Here is a 20,532-nt window from a genome sequence, read left to right as displayed (position 1 = left end):
GATTCCGTAGATTTTTGAGCAGTTAGCCTATTATTCTCATGTATTTCATGGCTCCCTTCAAAAGGTTATTGATTGTCTGAATCTGTACTTGTTGTATGTTTAATTGATCGAATAAGTCCAGAGTTAGCGTCACTAGTTGTACTCTGTATTAAAACTTGTTCCTCTGAATTGCATCGTTCTGTTGATAAGGATGTTGATCCAGTTGAAGATTTGCTCATTCTTTTTACTAAACCGTGTTACGTTGAAAATACATTTATATCTAATCAAATTCAATTTCCATCGCGTGACGTCATTGTGTGTTTATATATTTATTCTCTGCAGGCGGAGAGTTTATTACGTCTTCTATCTGGAGTAAGTATTTGCATTCTAAGTGAGCTATTACATATTCGTATTTAGCCAGGTCATTGTTGATACGGCATCGAGAAAATATTGCATAGACTGTTGTGAACCACAATGTTGGTTTCTCATTCAAAAATGGCGGTAGATGCGGAGTGCGTGAGATTGCATCCAGTTCCCCTTTAGTATCCTGCAGGTCTTCATTCATTATTTGTTTTTTCTTGTCCTCTGTGCGGATAGTCCTCTATGGAAGTTCAGCTCACACGCTATGTGGTCCAATTCAGCGTCGGGGTCACCAATTATGTGGAGTGGTCCCACATATAAAAATCAAGACACTACAATTATAAATGAAAAATAAAGTTTATTACGAAATAAATATAATAATTTACAAAATCTTCTTGGGTATTCTTCGGTTGAATTCCCTAGTTTTTTCAGGTGTTGGCTGCTCGACCCGTAGAGGATAAAAAAGATCGAGAATGGTAGCTGCTTTCGTTATATACCTGGTAGCCTGACCCCCTCCACACATTAGGGTCCCTAATAGTGTGGAGCTAGTGTAGCTCTTTACTACTATTTCTCAATAGTAGTAGAGCTAGTGTCGCTGCATACCCAAGTCGATTTTCTGAGATAAATAGCCTCTATACAGTTCCCAATTTGTATATAATATTTTTGTTGTGTAATTGAGTCGTTGAGGAATATTTGATGGCTGTAATTCCAAGAGATAGTAACAATGGAGAATGATCTGAGGATAGGTCATGGCAGTTTGTTATTGAGATATTAGAAATGCTAATACCTTTAATTATGGCAAAGTCCAACAAGTCCGGACGCCAGTACGTTGGTGACCATGGTGAAATAAATTATATTATTATATTTGTTAGCTTTTATTACCTTTTCAGGCTCTCGACCTTTCATTGTTATGATTCTAGAACCCCATAACGTATTTTTACAATTGAAATCTCCACCGACGAGAAATCTGGGGCCAAGAGTGTTGAAAAATTCTTGCAGATGTTCATACTTTATGTTGTGTCTTGGAGGATATAAGTGGGTGTGGTGTGTGATAAGTTGTATAGTTAAGTATTTTAAATTTTGCATTATCCGGAATATGTGATTCGCTAACTAGTAAAATGTCAATATTTCTCTCTTTCAGAAAATATGTTAGTTCATACTTGTGTTGGTGAATGCCATTAGCAATCCATATTGCTATTGTGAGTGTGTTGGCCATTATTAACTTCCCGAAGGAGAAGTTTATGTTTTCATCAAAAAATCCGATTCGCTAATTTTATGTTTCATTGTAAAGTGCAGAAAAGTAAAAAAATTTTCGTTTACGTTTTAGCCCGCAATTTTGAATCGATTTTGGAAATTTAAAAACCGTTCGAAAGATATTGGTTGGGAATCGTGCTGATTAGTTTTTGGAGAAGATCGGCTGAGCCGTTTTCTTGTAATAAAGTGTTAAAAAAAAAATTCGACGATTTTTATTATTATATTTTTGACGGTAGATACCATAGTCTTCTAGATCATACTAAAATATTACGGCCCTACGACAACTCGTTTAGCTTTAAAAATTCGCCAAAGTTTGCAAAAATTGGTACCGTTTTTTTGGCATTTGTCAAAATTAGACCTTTCATCGACGTTTTCTCAAAAACGCCTGAACCGATTTTAGAAATTTAAAAGCCATTTGATGTATTTCGATGAGGACTATTGTTTCTTAGTTTTGTGCGACGATCTGCCGAGCCGTTTCTTTGAAATTTGAAAAAAAGTGTTAAAACTTTCGTCCACAGTTAAGCTCATCCTACCGAACCGATTGTAAAAAATCAAAAACTGTTCGAAAGATATTAGTTGGGAATGGTACTGCTTAGTTTTAGGTGAAAATCTACCGAGCCGTTTTCTTGTAATTAACTGTTGAAAAAAAAAGTTAAGCCGATTTTTATGAAATTTTTTTGGCGATATATCTCATGGTCTTATACAACTTACTGTAATATTAAGGCCTTACGACAAGTAGTTTAATTTTAAAAATTCATCAAAGTTTGAGAAAATGAGTAATTTTTTTGACGTTAGCTAAAATTAAAATTAGACGATATACTTGGTATAACAATATAGTACTTGGTCTTAATAAACATACTTAACCATTTAAATTCTACGAAAACTGGTTCAAATATAATAAATGTTGATTTTTGAAAAGTTGCTTTTTGAAAATACTCCGAGTTAACGTGTTCGTTCGTTTTTAATTATGTGTAATAAATCCACTCGGAATACTTTTAATCACTCATAAATTAATTTATTTTTTATTGATTAAATCGATTATTTACACATATCGGGAAGTTCATGTAACTTGCCTCAAGGCTAAATACCAATACCAACTAGTTTCTAATATATTTGAAAGGTTAATTTTAATAAAATAAATTAAAACTGACCAAAGATATTGTTCGTATTTTTTGCGATAAAGAGTCTATGAAATCTCTTTATTTAGAAATGGTTAGATTGAATATATCGAATGACTTTAGTGAATATAGATACAACACATGCGTATAACCGTTCTTCACGTGCTCGTTTATATTCTCAAAAGTAGAAAAAGTTCAAATTATAATATATACAAAATACAATAACAAATGCATTTCTTCATATCATATTATGTAAACTAAAGACTTCCAAATATACAGATCCATTTCAAGATTTTTATTTCATTTGTTATGAAATAACAAATTCATTTGCTTCATTATATCTTTGAATTCATTAATTATAGAAGTTCGTGCTGAAAACTCTTGAGACTGGTTATTATTTACTTGAGGTTTTAATACTTGGGAATAGCTCATGTTCTGTGGATTATAAGTTTTTGGTGATGTACGTACCCTGTGAGATGACGGTGACGAATTAATGTTCTCGTGGTGTTTTGACGAACTAATGTGCTCCGCCACACAAGAAGCAGCACGCTCGGGTGTCCTATGGGTTTTTTACACTTCGATGTAGGATGAGGGTCTCCACATTTTACGCAGGCGTAAGGGCGATTGCAATACGTTTTTGAGTGGCCATAGAGCTGACATCTATGACACTGGATGATATCTCTTGATCTCCTTGGAGGTTCGAAGTTTACTATCTGATTCATCAATTTGTTGATCTTATAAATAGTAGAGTTGCTGGGTGCAAGTTCTAAATCAACAAAGAAAATGTTTAAGGGTTTTTTTGTTATACGATGCTTCAGGTTATTAATGCTTCTGACTTTATGTCCATAGTTTTTGATATCAACTTTAATGTCATTGACATCTGTCGTAAAATGAATATATTTAAGCACTACTCGGTACGACCTCTCAGTACTAAGTTGGTATGCGTGAAATACGACTTTACTTTCTTGCATAAACTTTACTGCATCCTTATATACATCCGGTTTGAACACATTAATCTTGATCATATTGTTGGCTAAGGTTTTTGAAATATATTGGTCAGATTTTAATACAACACTGAGTGATCTCATCATGTCCGGAAAGGCGACGACGTTATAAATGTATATTGGCGGAGGCCTCACATTTTTAGCGACCGAGCTATTAGGTAAACCCATATTATCGTTAGTGGTATTGCGCGATCTATCGGGAGTATTATTTGATAATATACTATATTTATTTGATAGTTGTACCTCGGTGTAACCAGTATTATCGGCGTTAACTTTACGCTTCTTATTGTTAGATGGTGAAACTACTACTTGCCACTTGTTGGGATTGACCGGAACGTCATTGTATGAACTATCAAAACTGTCGTTGATACACATATTAGTCTCGCTTGATATGTTGTTTAAATTTTCCAGCGTACTTGTTGATTCGTAAGATTTTTCTGACAAACATTCACTATCCATTTCTGTATGATTCATTTCAATTGCATTTGTATTGTCACTATCACCGTACAATATGTTCATCGCGATAGCAACTGTATTACCGATAACACCACAGGTAGTCGGATTATTGTCCGTCGATTGGGCTATGACCTGTCCTTGGGTCGAACAGGTACTCGGACTAGGGTCCGGCGGTCGGCCTAAGGCCTGCCCGTAGGCCCTCGATTGCATAACTCGGATTGTAAATACACTTGTTATTGAACGATGTGCATCTACGATGTCTGGCACAAGACTGACGTCATTTTTACGTAAGATTAATGTGAAAAATGTGTAAAAATTTCGCCTATTTTACGTAATGTGAATTACGTAATGTGGATTGCGGAAATATTTCTTAATAATTACGTAATTTTTGAAAAAAAAATGGCGTGGAGGCGCCCTTTTCACGCATACATAAATACATCTCTATATATGAACCCCCCCCCCCCCACACACATATATATACGAGGTGTGTTCAAAAAGTACCCGGAATTACTAATAATTAAATTTCGCGGGTCTGGAGTGTCTGATTGTCAAAATTTTTTTTTATTGTGTTGGTATACATGCCCCTAAAGTATGATGAAATTTTCAGCTATATTCACTGTTTACTTTGTCTGTGGTAGTCGCTAAGGTTCGACGTGTTTTTCTGAGCTCGGCGATTTTTACAATGGAAGAATTGAAAAGTCAAAGAATTTGTATTAAATTTTGCGTAAAAAATGAAATAAAGTGTTGCAAAGTGCAAAAATTCACCAGATATGGCTCCGTGTGACTTTTTCCTATTCCCAAAGTTGAAGAGACCCATGAAAGGACGGCGGTTTTCCTCGATTGAAGAAAATCGCTGAGAGTGCTCAAGGACATATCAAAAAGTGAATATCAAGGGTGCTTCGAAAATTGGAAAAAACGCTGGCATAAGTGTATTATATCTGGGGGGGACTACTTTGAAGGGGACCACATTAATGTAGACGAATAAATAAATATTTTTTTGAAAAAACGAAAATTCCGGGTACTTTTTGAACAGACCTCGTATATATATATATATATATATATATATATATATATATATATATATGGCGCTAGTGGGCCATATATTATTTATTAATTAATTCTTGAATGAAATCGCAATAATTTTATTTCAACTCGATAATGAGTGTTTATTAATGTCTCAATTGATAAAGATGTTGATATAACATTAAATCAAATCTCAATTTTGATAACAAGAAAACGCTCGTTGAAAAACCGATATAATATTTTCGATCGTTTTTAAAAAGCGCGACAATAATATTCGATCGTATAAAAACAATCAGATCGTTATAGCTTGCTTGATGCCAGATCCGAATCAACGTAGCCCAATATAATTTAGTTTTGTCATCAATTGACGTTATTCAACTGACATCTGTCATATGGTGTTTATTCCGCCATTGTCATCAATTGTCATTCAACTGACATCTGTCATATGGTGTTCATTCCGCCATATAACTCCCCTTCAAAAGAAAAAGAAGTATCTGGTAGAAATAAATGAATTTGATTATTAAAATTTGAAGGAGACTTTTTTAGGCTTCATCTTTTTTGGAGGGTCAATCGATAACTCCAAGTTATGTGATTTAAATTCTTGAGATGAGCTTGGTTGGCTGTTATCTATTTTAACTGTATATGCTGGTTTTAGTCTGTCAACCGATATGTTCTTATCAGTACCATCCATAGAAATTTTGAACACTTTGTCTGAAATTCTTTCTATAATTTCATATGGTCCACTATATGGAGGCTCAAGTGGTTTTCTAATATGATCTGATCTTACAAATACATGAGTGCATGTATTTATGTCCTTGAGCACAAACATATTGGCTTTATTATGATGAGCTGTGGCTGTAGGCTTAATATCACGCATTATTTTTCTGTGACAGTCCAGGTATGCTTGTGGATCAGATGAAAGTTCTTTATATGTGAAAAACTCGCCTGGTAGTCTTAATGTGGTTCCATAAACCATCTCAGCAGGAGATGCTTTAAGGTCTTCTTTGTATGAAGAACGTAAACCTAGTAAGACTACAGGTAATACTTTGATCCAGGGCTCAGGAGAGCACATTAAAGCTGCTTTCAGGGTTCTATGCCAGCGTTCAACCAGACCATTGGACTGAGGGTGGTATGCCGTTGTCCGTATTTTCTTAGTACCTATTGCATTCATTAATGATTTGAATATAGCTGATTCAAACTGGCATCCTTGGTCGGATGTTATCACACATGGTGAACCAAATCTTGATATCCAGTTTGAAAATAGGGCTTGGACAATCGTGTCTGCAGAAATGTCCTTTAGAGGAACAGCTTCTGGCCACCTTGTGAATCTGTCGATGATTGTTAGGCAATAAGGATATCCATTAATATTAGGTAATTTGATTATGTCAATGTGAATATGCGAAAATCTGTTTTCAGGAATAGGAATATGGATAGGAGTGAGGTGATTATGTTTGTGTATTTTGGATTTTTGGCAAGGAATGCATTGACGTGCCCACGTGGTGACGTCTTTACCAATCCCAGGCCACACATACCTTCTTCGCAACTCCCTTGAAGTAATCCTTATGCTTGGGTGTGCATTTTCATGTACAATGTCAAAAGCAAGTCTGCGAAGACTTTGCGGAAGGTAGGGCTTCACAAAATTATCTTGCGTGTTGCAATAAACTGGATACCCGTCTAGTGTTAATTTTTGCAGATTAAGAGAGGTGTTGCTATTTAATAAAGTTTGCATTTCAACGTCCTTGCTCTGTTCTTGCGAAATTTCCTCTGAAGTTAACTTTGATGGCATTTGAATGGCATTGATCATGGACAAGGCATCAGCAACCACGTTCTGATCACCCTTCATGTATACAATTTCCGTTGAAAACTGTGAAATGTATTCCAGCTGCCGTCGCTGACGATCTGAAGCCTTCTCTAGTTTCTGTTGAAAAACATAAGTTATAGGTTTGTGGTCAGTTTTAATGCAAAAATGTCTGCCTTCTAAAAGATGTTCAAAAAATTTGATTGAAGCAAAAATGGCTAGTAATTCCCGATCATAAGTGGAGTATCTTTGTTCTGTGGAAGACAGTTTTCTCGAAAAGAAACCTATTGGATGCCATGCACCATTAAGTTCTTGTTCTAAAGTTGCTCCAATAGCAGTAGTGGATGCATCTGTAATTAAATTAATATTTGCTATGCTTGAAGGAAAATGAAGAAGTGTTGCATTTGCTAGAGCTTCCTTCAGCTGGCTGAATGCTGATAGTGAGGTGTCATTCCATACAATTTTAGTCTTGTCATTTTTAACTGAGGACTTCACATATTCGTAAAGTGGTGCTTGTATATTTGCTGCCTTGGGTATTGATTTACGATAATAGTTTACCATGCCCAAAAATCTTCTGAGTTCAATAACTGTCAAAGGTTTTGGAAAATTAATAATTTTTTCTACTCGGTCTGGTGAAGGAGAATATCCTGCTGCACTCAGTTTCTAACCGAGGAAGTTAACTTCATCTTTTCCAAAAACGCATTTCTCTAAGTTAATAGTGAGAGAATATTCCTGTAGCCTCTCAAAAACCAATTGAAGATGACGACGGTGCTCATTCATACCAGTCGACATTACCAGGATGTCGTCTATATAAATGAAAACAAAATTGAAATCTTGGAATATGTGATTGATAAACCTCTGGAATGTCTGTGCAGCGTTTTTGAGTCCAAATGGCATGCGTAGATACTCGAAGAGTCCCCATGGTGTGATAATTGCAGTCTTTTGTATATCCTCTTCATGCATGGGTACTTGGTGGTAAGCTTTTTCCAAATCTATTGTAGAAAATACTGCTTTCTGATGAAGATTATTGAATACATCTTGTATTAATGGTGGAGGATACCTGTCAGGTAGTGTGTTTGCGTTCAGCCTCCTGTAATCTCCACACATTCTGAATGTGCCATTCTTTTTGGGAACCATATGAATAGGACTTGCCCATGGACTGTTGGAAGGCCTCAAAGTGCCCCTGTTCAGGAGATCTTGTATCTCGGACCTGGCTGCAACAGCCTTTTCTCCGAAGATCTTCCTGAATCTAGAAGCTAATGGTGGACCTGTTGTGGTTATCCTGTGTGCAAAAAGAGATGATTTATTGTTGGTGGTTACCTGTGGCTTTGTTATTTCGATGTATTGTGCCAGTAAATCCTTGAAAGGCTCTGCCGGATTGACAGTGGAGATGTTGAATTGCTGTGCCTTGAGTACCTTTCCATCAGAGGTAAGGCCTGTGGTCGAATCAATCAATCTTCTTCCCTTCAAGTCTATTAATAGATTGTAGTTGCTTAGGAAATCGGCTCCTATTATGGCTGTGGCTACATCGGCAACAACAAACTGCCAGTTAAAGCTTCTGCGTAAAGATAGATCCAGCTCCAGAGTTCTCTTGCCATACGTGGAAATTTTGCTAGAGTTTGCTGCAAACAAAACTAGCTCTTCCTTGGCATGACCATTGGCAAACTTATGGGCTGGTAAAATGGATATAACTGATCCTGAATCTATTAGAAATTGGATTGCCGTCTTTCTGTCTGATATATGAAGGCGGAGCTCAGAGCAGACATAATTTACTTCACCGTCATGATAAGCTCCAATTAATGACGGTGAAGTAAGTTTTCCGACTCGCTTAGAGATTTCAGCAGGCATGGCTCTTCACATTTAGTGGCTTTCTCACCGTATCTGTAGTGATAGTAACACACTGATCCACGAGAAGGTGTCCTGGACCTATGTCGAGAACCACTTCTAGAACTTGACTGATTGAGTTGTTCACTTCTTGATCTAAACTGGTTGAGTTGTGATTCTTGTTGATCATTCTTCAGTCTTCCAGTGTTTAACATTGCCCTTAGTTCCTTAATTTCCTGGACGCATGACATAAGCAGAGTTTCGTGGCGGTCCAGTCTCTGTTCTACTGAAAACTTGTGTGTTGTGGACATCACATGTGATGTGGGGCTACAGTGATCGACCAAAATATCGGCAACTTCCGCCAGGGCTTCCGGACCAAGATGACGAGAAACTATCAATTGTGGCCGAATATGGTGTGGCAGGCGTTCTGACCACAATTTAATTATGATGTCTTCACTGACCTCTCCCTTAGCCAAATTCATCATTTCTCGTAGGAGCTGTGATAGTTTCTTCTCTCCTAGAGTTAAGTTTTTTAATAGCTTGTCAATTTGCTTACCTCTAGATTCAGACATTCTGCTTAATATAGTGTTTTTGATATATTCGTATTTGCCTGTCATTGGTGGATTACGGAGGACATCCTGAATGAGGCGCAGTGTCTCGAAGTCTAAGGCTTTGAGTACTGCTGTGTACTTAGTATCGTCACTCCTGATCCTAGCAGACTGAAACTCGTATTCAATAACTAAAAACCATAGATCTGGAGAGTCTCCATTGAATGGAGTGAGACGGTGATTATTAAATGCTGCTATGTTGAATTGGTCAGCATAACTGTCATGTTCATGCTCAGAAATACGAGGATTGCTAGTGTTAAAGATCGCCTCGTGATCCAGATCGATCAGAGATCTGTTGAGCGCTGTTTCGTCATTGATGGACGTAGATCGAGTCGACATGTTGATAAAAATTGGTATAATTTACCTTTATTAATTTACTTGTATTTGACAAGTGTTTTCCTTTCTCCGTCCGACGTCACCAATTATGGGAACTAAGACGTTGAGAATGTCTCTTGCTTACCGATTTCACACACACGTTCGGAGTCACCAATTATGGCGCTAGTGGGCCATATATTATTTATTAATTAATTCTTGAATGAAATCGCAATAATTTTATTTCAACTCGATAATGAGTGTTTATTAATGTCTCAATTGATAAAGATGTTGATATAACATTAAATCAAATCTCAATTTTGATAACAAGAAAACGCTCGTTGAAAAACCGATATAATATTTTCGATCGTTTTTAAAAAGCGCGACAATAATATTCGATCGTATAAAAACAATCAGATCGTTATAGCTTGCTTGATGCCAGATCCGAATCAACGTAGCCCAATATAATTTAGTTTTGTCATCAATTGACGTTATTCAACTGACATCTGTCATATGGTGTTTATTCCGCCATTGTCATCAATTGACGTCATTCAACTGACATCTGTCATATGGTGTTCATTCTGCCATATATATATATATATATATATATATATATATATATATATACCAAGAGCACTGCGCAGCCCACTCTTTAGTGAATAAATTTTTATAAAAAATGTTCACTAAGGTCTGCTTGCTCCCTCCGATGCGTGTAAGATACTTTAGCTGAAAATAGAGTATTGCAAAATTAAATTGAAAAATTTTGTACGAACATTAAGCACAAGAAAACTCACCAATTGTGCTTTTTCCAGGTCATTCTGGAAGAGTACTTCGCAGCCTAAAATACTTTGTGTAGTTTTTAAAGGAAATAACTCTTTACAGACGGTGTCTTCTTCCTGCTGGACACTATTGCGAGGTAGTGCCTTTATCTCAGTTAAAAGAGAATCATTGTAAATTTTATTTTTCCTTGCGAAGTATCTAAATGAATCTATTAAAAAATCGATAAGAATAAATAATAATTAAGACACAATAACTATGAATCACTTCTACAGGCAGAGGTTCCTCTGTCTATGTGCCTTGATCAACAGTACTCCGTTGTTTATTTATGGCCTGTTTTTTTCATGCCATCCGCCCGGAATTAAAAATTAAATTCAATTCTGTCAGCTGCAAAACATTAGTCAAATAAATAAGATACAAAGAATTTTATAACAATAATCTTTCTCTTCCTCTTTATCTTCAAATACTTTTTTGGTCCTCTTACGGTGACCCCTTTCTTGCGGCTCATCGCTTTGCAAAGCTTCGCTATCCGCCGCCGCTTTCCTCGCTTTTTCATACGAATCTAAGAATTCAAAGCAAATAAATATCACATAAACGAATAGTATATGAACACTACAAACCATCAAGTGGCCCATCACATACGATTAAAAGTGTTCTGAACCCTTCGAGGGCCACCAACACTTAACAACTTCGCCGTTCTCTTTTATCAGTCAATCGGCTGAGACTAAAGAACTGAAAAAACATTCTATTATAACTAAAATATTATAATTGGATTATAGCTAAAAGAAATTGAAAGCTTGTATTATTAAAACACATGCTTACAAAATGGTGGAACAATGACATTACCTCCATCATGTAACATATATTAATTATATATTATAATTATACTCACGATTCAGGCATTTCCATTTTTTTGTTTTTTTTTTTCTCTAGTGGCGAATAGCAAATGAACTCCCAAATAGAAATGATCATTTTCGTCGAACACAAACACTTTTGCCATTTTCTACTAATGAACGCTTACACATGAAGTTCGTCACTGTTCGTCACTATCACCAACTTTACAAACAGTGTCAAAAAATAACTCTGTTCCGTATGAAGAAACTTCACATTTGTTTTATTTTTCATACAGGTTATGACAGGTTATGACAGCGATTTCCAACTTGTGGGGCGCGCCCTCCCGGGGGGGGCGCGTTGCTGTCCCAAGGGGGGCGCAAAGATCTTTCAAAAATATTGTTTTTAAATGCTGAGTAAGTGTCAAAAACAAGTCAGCAAAATGCATGCAAGTAATCTACAATTTTTGCTGCAATTTTGTCAAGACAAATGTAACAGCATGGATATACTATACTTTTGGTGCATTCAAAATATTTCGTTTTTGCGTTTGTAGTTGAGTGAGCTGTAGGCCTATAAACAAAAGATAAGCACTCGGATCATATCGAATATTCACGTGCTTACTCGAGACTAACTTAAGTAAATAAACAAAAGCATCCTTTTTATTCTGTTATCTATAAATCGAATTAGTTCATTAGTTGTGCTGGAGATACACGCGTTGATATATACAAAAAATCATTTCTAAATTATTATTGAGTTAAAATTTATAGCTTTAGTTTTGGCACATTATTAGCCAGGAATTATTGTGAAAAGTAGTGAAAAAGTGATTTTCTTTGATTTGTTATAAAAACCGTTTGTAATGGATAAATTCGTGACTGGGTTGAAAATAAAATTTAATGAAGCAGAAGAAGAGGGTGGTGAAAATAATGGAAATGTTTCTTCACAAAATAGTAAAACTAAACATAGAAAATATGATCCAATGTACTTATTATTGGGATTTACGTATAAGATCATTAATGGTCAAGAACCACCAATGTGTTTGCTGTGTATGAATACTTTGGCCTCAGATAGCATGAAACCAAATAAATTAAAACGTCATCTGGAAAAAGTGCACGCCGATCATGTTGGCAAAACAAAAGAATTTTTCCAAAGAAAATTAGATAGCTTAAATAAACAGAAAGAATCGTTTTCAAAAGCTTTGTCTGTATCACAAAAAGCGTTACTTGCGTCATACAAAGTTTCGTATCGAATTGCTAAATGCAAAAAACCACATTCAATAGGAGAAACTTTAGTACTACCAGCAGCTATTGACATAATAGCTACGATGTTTGGTAAATCATATGCTGATCAAATTAAAAGCATTCCGCTGGCAGATAATACGGTGGGAAGACGAATATCAGATATATCTGATGATCTTTGCGATCAGTTGATAGAAAAAATTAAATTATCTTATTTCGCGTTGCAAGTAGATGAGGCTACCGATGTTGCTAAGGATGCACACTTAATAACAGGCATCGGCAACCTACGGCACTCTGGGGTTTTGAATGGCACTCTATAAAGTAATGAGGAAAATCGGAAATATCGAGTGATTTTTAAATAAGAGAAAATGTTTAATTATAATATATTTTCTAACGGAGCTCGCTTTGAAGCTTATGTGCCTATATTTTCCTTCCTCATAAAACCAGATTTAATAGATCCATCAATAATACCGTTTGATTTGTTGACTTTCGAATGGATTAATGTTGATAATTTTGAAATGGAAATTATCGAACTAATATCTTCAGAATTATGAAAACAAAATTGAAGGAATTACAAAAAAAAAACTGAAAGATGACTCTATGGAAAAATCGACAGCCATATTATATTGTTAAATGACATTGCCGGAAAAGATTTAATTGTTTAATGACAATTGTATGCGCTCTCCTTTCAGCTTTTGGTTCCACATATCTCTGTGAACAAATTTTTTCTCACATGAAACATATTTTGAGTTCACAAAGAAATCGTTTAACAACTAAACATTCAGAATCTTGTGTGAAATTAAAAGTTACAAATTATACCCCGGATCTTGAAATGTTAAGGAAAAGGCACAAGGTTCGCATTAAAGTTGTTTAGTTTATATTCAGTGGCAGATTAAGCTTTCTGCCTCCCTAGGCCCTATCTGATCTTTTTAATAAACAATTTTTTACTTTTTTTAATTAAACTATAATTTTATTCTAAATTACTTAAATACAACTTTTAACTTTCCGTAAAGTACTCGTAAATTATAGCAATCGAAAAGATCGAAAATAATTTTTTTTGCATATTTTTACGTTTCAGACATTTCTGAACATTTTGGCATACCTTAAAAAAATTGATGTGTGTGTATGTATGTATGTTTCATTCTCATAGATAAGAAAGTTCTGATTAGTTTTTGGCTAAGACGGGTTTAGCCGTTTGGAAAATACAGAACAAAAGTGGAAAAATTGCAATTCAGTTTTTGAAAGAACCGAGAGGCTGGTTTCCGAATAATTCAAAAAAAAAACTTGTACTGAAGAAATGAATGATTACCTAAATTTTCGGGAAGCAGGTTTAACGGTTGACCAATCTTTTTTTTTTTGTAATTAGTAAAAGAGAGAAAAAATTCGTCAAAGTTTTAGCCCATAATTTTAAGTCGATTTTAAAAATTCAAAAACCATTCGAAAAATCTTGGTTGGAAATCGTATTCATTAATTTTTGGTAAAAACCTGCCGGACAGATTAGGTTTGCGGAACGATCGGACGAGCCGGTTGTTTGAAATTAGCATAAAAAAGCAAAAATATTACGTTTTTGGAATAAAGCCAGAAACTGATTTTTAAAATTGAAAAAAGATTTCTGAAAGATATCAATTAGGAGTCAAAATATTTGACTATTTTAAAAATTCATCAAAGTTTGATAAAACTTCATAATCAAAATTTGTGTTAAAAGGCGCTTTTGTGATGTGATAAATCAAAATTTAATTTTCAAAAACGCCTGAACTGATTTCACAAATTAAAAAGACATTGGACTAAACTCGATAAATAGAACCGAGATATTAAAAAATTTCGAGTTTTTTTTAAATTCTAAAGTAATTCGATTATTTGAAAATTTTAGATATTTTAATTTTCTCAAAATTTTGAAACCAGTGGACTTGCCGTTTCGGAAAACTAATCATTTCTTCATATCACTAAAATACCACGAACAAAATATTTTTTGAGTCATTCCAATCGGATGATCTGTACTCTCAAAACCTTCATGACCACTTTTGCACCTTCTGCGCTCTGTATCTCCAAAAATGGTAAACCTGCCTTTGGCATAAACAGTACGCCTCTCAGTCAAAGCCAAGTGAATATTTTTTTAATCATTCATGGTGATTGATCCTTGCAAAGGACAATTAAACTATCTAAGAAGTAAACTTTGAAAATTAAAAATCTTGGTACGGAATGATTCAAAATAATGAAGACAAAATTTGTAATAATTAATAATTTTTTTATAAAAAATCTAATAATTTGATGTCAATGATAATTTTTTATCACCTAATAACACCTTTTTGGGTCACCAAAAACGCTGACCATGCTCTCGCAAAATTTTCGATAGTTCTTATTTCGTCATACAAGTAAAAAGTGTCTTGAATTATTCAAATAGGACGCTCCGTTTTTTGAAAAATTGAATTAGTACTTTTTTCACTCTTTGCTCCCTATTCCAAAATGGATGGAACTGTCTTTGCAAAAAACTAATCAGCACGTCTTCCCGAATGCCAATTGGCAAAAAATTGTAACCGCATAAACACATGCATACATCCATTTTTTCTAAGGCATGTCAAAATGTTCAGTAGAACTTGAAGCGTAGAGTTATATAAACAATTTTATTTATGATCTTTTAGGATTTTTATAACTTAGCCTTCCTGAAGTTGAAATAAAAGCCAATTGGAGAAAGCATACTAAATTGTCAGATATTTTTAATTTTATACTACAGGCATATTTAAAAATATATATTTTCACATACAAAAAAAATGACATAAATTAATTAACAACAATGAATATATTGTGTTAATTCGGCATTGTTTGATTTAATACCGAAAATAAAACTAGAAACAATCGAACAGTTTTTAAAGCGTTTTAATTATAAGATTCACCTGAACAAAATTACAAAAAACGAACAGTTTTTCAATATTTCTTCAAAAAATCTTATCAGTTTGATAATTATTATATTAAATATGATACAATGCGGCACCCACGAATAATAAATTTGATTAGAAAACGCATTACGTTCTATTTCATCGAAAATGATCTCTAAATTTACAAAAAAAAATTTCAGGATCTATCCTTAAAATGAATTGTCGTGTCATTTCATCGAGTTTAAAATATTTACATTTTTAAAAACTTGCCGCCCCCTAAAATATGCCGCCCCAGGCCCGGGCCTAATGGGCCTATGGGGTAATCCAGCACTGTTTATATTAGAAATTCATGTTATTTGTTAATAAAAATGTTTAAAAGATAAATTTGGTTATAATTCTTCTACCCTAGAACCTAACTATATATTTCAAAATTAAGGTGGCACTCTAAATCATATTGGCAGAGTGGCTTGGCACACTACAGTTAAAAGCTTGCCGACCCCTGCTTAATAACATATATAAGATATGTTATGGAAAATGATATTAGAGAAGAGTTGTTATTCTGTAAGGCAATTCAAGGCAAAGCTACAGCGAGTGAAGTTTTTAACATGATTGATAACTTTTTTATTGAAAACGGTATTTTATGGGAGAACTGTGTTGGACTGTGCACTGATGGAGCACCATCTATGGCAGGAAAAAATGCTGGTCTGCAGGCCCTAGTTCGAAAAGTGGCTCCTCGTGCAGTTTGGACGCATTGTATGATTCATAGGCAATCTCTTGTTGCAAGAAATATGGGTGAAGAATTACTTAAAGTATTTGAAATTATAATAAAAGTTGTTAATTTTATCAAAAATAGTCCATTAAGAGAAAGGCTTTTTGGAAAATTGTGTGATGACATGGGCTCAGAATACAAAGCACTACTTCATTATTGTGAAGCACGTTGGCTTTCTTGTGCTAAAGTACTTCAAAGAGTGTTTGAGCTCAAAAAAGAAATTGCCATTTTTCTTGCTGATAATAAAAGAGATGAAGCAGACATATTTTATGACACGAAGTTTCTCGCAAAATTTGCGTATCTAGTTGACATTTTTAAAAGACTAAGTGATTTAAATATATCAATGCAAGGAACTCAAATTCATGCTTTTGTTCAAAAGGACAAGATTACGGCGTTTATGAAAAAAATAGAACTGTGGATAGCTAGTATGAAAAGTAATAACTTTGATATGTTTCCCTCTTTTAAAACTACATGTGATGATGAAATAGAAGCTGATGATGAAATAGAAGCAAGTAAAGATCTTATTATCAATCATATGACTTGTCTACGAATGGATTAGAAATCCATTTGTTATTGATAAATATGATGATTTTGGTCTTCCAACGGCAGAGCAGGAAATGATAATTGATTTATCTAGTGATAGCACATTGAAGCAGATGTTTCAGGACGAAAAGAATATTGTTAAGTTTTGGTTACAAGTAAAGGACGATTTTCCAACTTTGACAAATAAAGCTTTAGAAATTTTATTACCTTTTGTGACATCCTACTTATGTGAAACTGGTTTTTCTGCAGTAGCAGTATTAAAAACAAAGTACCGATCTCGTTTAGTTATAGAAAAGGAACTGAGAACAACGATTTCTACAATGGAGCCGCGGTTTGAGAAAAATTGTGCTAAAAAACAAGCTCAACCGTCGCATTAATTTTTTAATGTTGTGTGAAATATTATATCATTTGTTTTTATTAAATTTAAAATTATTTTTTCTTATGATCAATAGCTATGTTTGTATGTATACATTTGTATGTATATTTTTGTATGTTTATTTTTGTATGTATGTATATTGTGCATTATTTGCTACGAGATTGAATAAATCGTAATTTCAATTAAGTATATTTAAATTAAATTGTTAAAAAAAACTAGGAGGGCGCAATATTTTTTTCTTTCAAAAGGGGGGCGCAAGGAAAAAAAGGTTGAAAACCGCTGGGTTATGACTTATTTTCATGTCTCGCATTATTTTTTTAGTGGCACAAGCGTAATTGTTTTTAATCCGAGAATATATAAAATGGATAAATGTAAAAAATTCGCTGATGTATCTAAGAGAAGAGTACAACTTTTTTTTTATTTGCATAGTTTTATTGTCAATCAAAATAATGTACACTTTTTAAGACAATGTGCTGTAATGTTAATGCATTTAAGAGATTATCTCCTATGAGATATCTCTCTTTTTTTTATTTTTTGACATTTTATTTAAGATAGTAAGGCCATTTTTTCTTCAATCTTTGTGTGAGATATTCCTCGCTTAAGGGGGTATTCTACTGTAGAATTTTGAAAAAATCGAAAAAATTTTTTTTTCATATTTTCAAAGTTTAGTTATTCAAAAATATGTCATTAAAAGGATTTTTCAAAATTACTATTATTTCCTGAGTTATAGCCGTTTTAATGACGTGGCCTCGGTTCGGGTCCGACTTGTCTCAAAACTTTGAACGCCTTTTTCTCGGAACTACTTTTTTCGAGCTGGCGGTAAGGATATCTTGAGTTCTAATGAACCCATTTACTTCAAATTTGGAAAGAATCTTCTCTATACATCGCTTTATCGTATGGACCTTGCCCAAAACTATAACTTTTTATTTAGTATTTTTAAAAAATTCGGAATTGTTAAAAAAACGTGAAAAAAAATTTTTTTTTTTCAAATTGCCGCCATTCAAACAAAAAAAATTTGTTTAACTTATCCAAGGTTCATACGATAGCGGCATCTATTATAATTAAGAATCCATCTATTTTTTATGTTTCAAATCACCAGGTGGGTTGGAATCATGTACGCCAGCACACCCTCTTTTTTTGGGAACCCCCACTTTGACTGCTCATAACTTTGTGAATTTTAATTTTTTTTTAATAATAATTTTTTTATGTAATAATAAAATATCAATAAACAAATCATAAAAAAATCTATAGTAAAAATATTATTTATTTCCTTTATACAGCGCTTCAAAAACCGGGCGAAATTCATGACTCTACAGTAGAATACCCCCTTAATTCTTTTAAATATATGTTTGGGTGACCTGGTAGTTTTTCGCGGTATTTTTTGCTCCTTTCTTTTATCATTTCATTAATAGTTTTTATTTTTAGTTCTTTATGTGGGGTGTCATTTGTAACATACCAGAGTGCGTTCACAATGCATCTTAAAATTTTTGATTGCGCTACTTGTTTTTTTTTTTATATTTGAATTGCCATTGCCATAGCCCAATGCCATATGTCCAGATTGGGATAATTATTGTTTTATATAAAAGGAGTTTGTTTTCATAGCACATATTTGAACTCCTGCCAATTAGCTACAAATCTTTGAACTTCTTCTCCATCTGTTTTCTTTTCATTTTGATGTGACTTGACCAGCTTAACTTTCTATCGAGATGAATCCCAAGGTATTTTACGCTCTTAGGTATTTACGCTCTCATATTTTGGTATTTCTATGTTGTTTATTTTTACGCTTGGGCAGTCCAAGGTTCTTGTTGTGAAGATTATATGGCTAGATTTTGTTTCATTTATTTTCAAATTCGGAGACATATTGTTGAACAATTGCCGTTGCGACGGATGCACTTGTATGAGTTCCCATGACAACTGTATCATCGGCAAAATTTCCAATTATTACTATCAGTTGGAATGTCGTGTGTATATTAGATACAATAGTGGCCCTAAAAGACTCTCATGTGGAACCCCCGAACAACAAATTTTAAAGCAAAAAGTTGATGATTTTCAAAAGTTTTTGAATAGAAGCGCAGTCAGGACTTTTCATTAACTAGTAGTACAAGCGGTACTATCGAAGACATAGTCGAAGTAAGATCAGTTCCTCAATTGAATATGTTCGGTTACATTTCCATTTCAAGAAACAAGAATAGAAATTGCAGAGCGATTTATCGCCAATGACGAATCGCCAGATCTGCCAGCTTTGCTACGAAAATGGGTAAGCAAAGAACGAATAAATGTCAATAGCATGAACAAATTATTAAAAATTTGAAAATTATTTGAAGACCATACGGGGAATGATCTTCAACAGCTAGTAAATAGACTACACGAGATAAAGGTCTAAGGAGACCACAAAAACAAGATACTTATCCAGCACCACTATTCAACAGTAATAATGAATTTTTTTAAATTTATTTATTTATTTATTTGGCTTCTACCTTATGGTTATCTAGCACATTACATACATTTATAATAATAATTATAACTACATATATATCTAAACTTAACTATATACATATCGATACATATATACACATACACACATGCACATACATATTTATGTATGCACATACACATAAATACATATACACACCGATATCAATAAAGTGAAACTTAAATTTTTATTCTGCATTTACTAATAAAATCCATAACTATTTTATATATTTATATATTATTTGAAGCGACTAATATGAATGTATTCATTGCAAATGATATCCCCTTTTCACTCAGACATTTGTATAGGTATGATGATGGCATTGCCAAAATAAGTGATCAATTGTTTCTGCAGCTCCACATACGCATTTGTTATTATCTATGATCCGGAACCGGTATAACTGGTCATTGCAGAATGTATGATTGATTCGCATTCTACAAAATATTGAAATCAATTTTCTATCGATGTTTAATCTTTTATTAAACTATGTGTTAAGTTTCGGAGATGGATTAATTGCAGCATATTGCCTTCCCTTTATTTCTGATAAACTTTTACACTCCTCTTGCCAAGTTTTAATAGTTTGTGATTTTATCCAATAAAATAGATCAGAACATGGAACTTTATAAAGGTCTACGTTCAGATCCCATGCCTCTTTTTCATTTTTTATTTATGTATGTTTCTAATTCCCTATTTCTGACGCCAATGTTTAATATATTCGGTTCAATTGGAAACGATGTAAATATTGTATCGGGTTTCTCAAACTGAATTATCCAAGGTTAAATAAAAATTATCCATACTTTTTGAAAAAATAAAAACTTGATAATAATGGTGGAGTGTTTTTCTTGAACCAAAATTTTTTGGTAATATGGTGATTTGATAATACTTGTAATTGATTTGGAATTTCTTCGCATGCCGAATT

The 20,532-nt window shown here is 33.8% G+C and overlaps 2 protein-coding genes across 2 annotated transcripts; both read left to right on the top strand.

Moving 5' to 3' along the window:
- The first annotated feature begins 12,200 nt into the window (after window positions 1-12,200).
- On the top strand, window positions 12,201-12,899 carry LOC113390548 (zinc finger BED domain-containing protein 5-like). Its single transcript, XM_026626863.1, has one exon. It carries the CDS (start codon window positions 12,201-12,203, stop codon window positions 12,897-12,899), a length of 699 nt encoding a protein of 232 aa, XP_026482648.1.
- A 3,158-nt stretch (window positions 12,900-16,057) lies between these two features.
- LOC113390531 (zinc finger BED domain-containing protein 5-like) lies at window positions 16,058-16,780 on the top strand. The gene has a single exon (XM_026626862.1). It carries the CDS (start codon window positions 16,058-16,060, stop codon window positions 16,778-16,780), a length of 723 nt encoding a protein of 240 aa, XP_026482647.1.
- The last annotated feature ends 3,752 nt before the right edge of the window (window positions 16,781-20,532 follow it).

Source organism: Ctenocephalides felis, unplaced genomic scaffold, assembly GCF_003426905.1.
Source record: "Ctenocephalides felis isolate EL2017-DRISC unplaced genomic scaffold, ASM342690v1 CF-g0.4_SCAFFOLD_00845, whole genome shotgun sequence".
In the NCBI taxonomy this organism is placed as follows: domain Eukaryota; kingdom Metazoa; phylum Arthropoda; class Insecta; order Siphonaptera; family Pulicidae; genus Ctenocephalides; species Ctenocephalides felis.
This window is presented reverse-complemented; position numbering and strand designations above follow the sequence as displayed.

Bases quoted from the DNA above. Each gene is read 5' to 3' on its own strand.
- LOC113390548 (XM_026626863.1), top strand. From the start codon at position 12,201: ATGGATAAATTCGTGACTGGGTTGAAAATAAAATTTAATGAAGCAGAA.
- LOC113390531 (XM_026626862.1), top strand. From the start codon at position 16,058: ATGATTGATAACTTTTTTATTGAAAACGGTATTTTATGGGAGAACTGT.